The sequence below is a fragment of the Echinococcus granulosus genome, assembly GCF_000524195.1.
Source record: "Echinococcus granulosus chromosome Unknown EG_S00238, whole genome shotgun sequence".
Lineage (NCBI taxonomy): Eukaryota > Metazoa > Platyhelminthes > Cestoda > Cyclophyllidea > Taeniidae > Echinococcus > Echinococcus granulosus.
This window is the reverse complement of record NW_020170618.1, coordinates 55,985-57,111: the sequence shown is the minus strand read 5'-3', so window position 1 is coordinate 57,111 and position 1,127 is coordinate 55,985. Positions and strand designations below refer to the sequence as shown.

At 39.8% G+C, this 1,127-nt stretch overlaps 1 protein-coding gene across 1 annotated transcript in view; it reads right to left on the bottom strand. All coding sequences in view use genetic code 11, as the record gives it.

The window, feature by feature from the left end:
* EGR_10595 (hypothetical protein) overlaps window positions 1-1,127 on the bottom strand; it is a gene marked incomplete at both ends in the record, with an annotated part of 5,919 nt that overhangs the window by 3,931 nt on the left and 861 nt on the right. The window contains one exon of the mRNA XM_024499844.1: window positions 398-471. Within this exon, the coding sequence (XP_024345749.1) occupies window positions 398-471 (74 nt within the window). The remainder of the gene's footprint in view (window positions 1-397; window positions 472-1,127) is intronic.

Here is a 1,127-nt window from a genome sequence, read left to right as displayed (position 1 = left end):
GGGGACTTAGTTAGGCTTTGTTAGTTGACGAGGAAAATATGTTCTCCTATTTCCCAATGTGTATCCCATTCTAGTGTTTGTGATTGGAAGAGTATATCCATTCCCAAATTTTGTATTTTTTGGCTCCATCAGTTTCCGTACTCCAGGTTACGTTTATCCTCGGTCAGGTGAGCAACTGAATTAAAGAAACGAACTTCCACCCAAATTTTTAACGAAAAGCAAGCTTATATTTGCTCGGAGTTACTGCTGTTACCCAATCTCTAATGTCAGTCACATAACTAACTGCAGCTGCCATGGACAAAGCTTTTAACAATGGCACAAACTATAACATCATTGCAAATCTTGTGTTAAGCGAAAAGAAGCGATATAATTTAGACCTAACCAGCCACATCCTTACTTTAGTGATAAATTTTGTTTGCAAAAATCTACATTGCACAGCCTTTTTAAGTCAAAACGCAACACACACCTTAGCTGACAGCATTTTTATCACAGAGAGATCTATTTACAGAGACTTGGTAATTTTTTCGGTATCCTCTCACTACAGTTGACGTCAAGAAATCACTTGTTTAAATACAATCTTGGTGTGCTATAATGCAAGGTAAATTAAGGCCTCAATACTTCATGCCTTTAAGGCTTTGCCAATTAGGATGTGGGGTGTGCACTCCTTGAAGTAGTGAGAAATACTTCATGTCAATGAAAATAGGACTAACTTATTACGAGAGCATAAAAGTTAACCCAGAAATGATCCAGACCTAGAACACATCATAAACAGTGAAGCACGGAATCTACCTCCAAGGTCTAGGAGGTATGTTATGTATGCAATGGACATGTTTACACCAGAGGATTTCATGTATGGACCTGCTCCTAACCACTAAAAGGCTGGTCATTTCAGACATGCTTCATCTTCTCAAAATCTGAGTGCGGTGTAGATCGGGAAGAACGGCGATTCCCAGCGTCTGTCGGGTTAGAGTTCGAATATCGTGTCATATCTGCCAAAACCAGCATTAAAAATGGGGAGTCGCTAGCAGTTAAAGACTCGAATTATGCAGTTTGCATCTTGTCCCCACACCTGTCGCAAAATAGTACCTAGTAGAAATAACCAGTGCAGAGCAGTGTGTATCACAGAC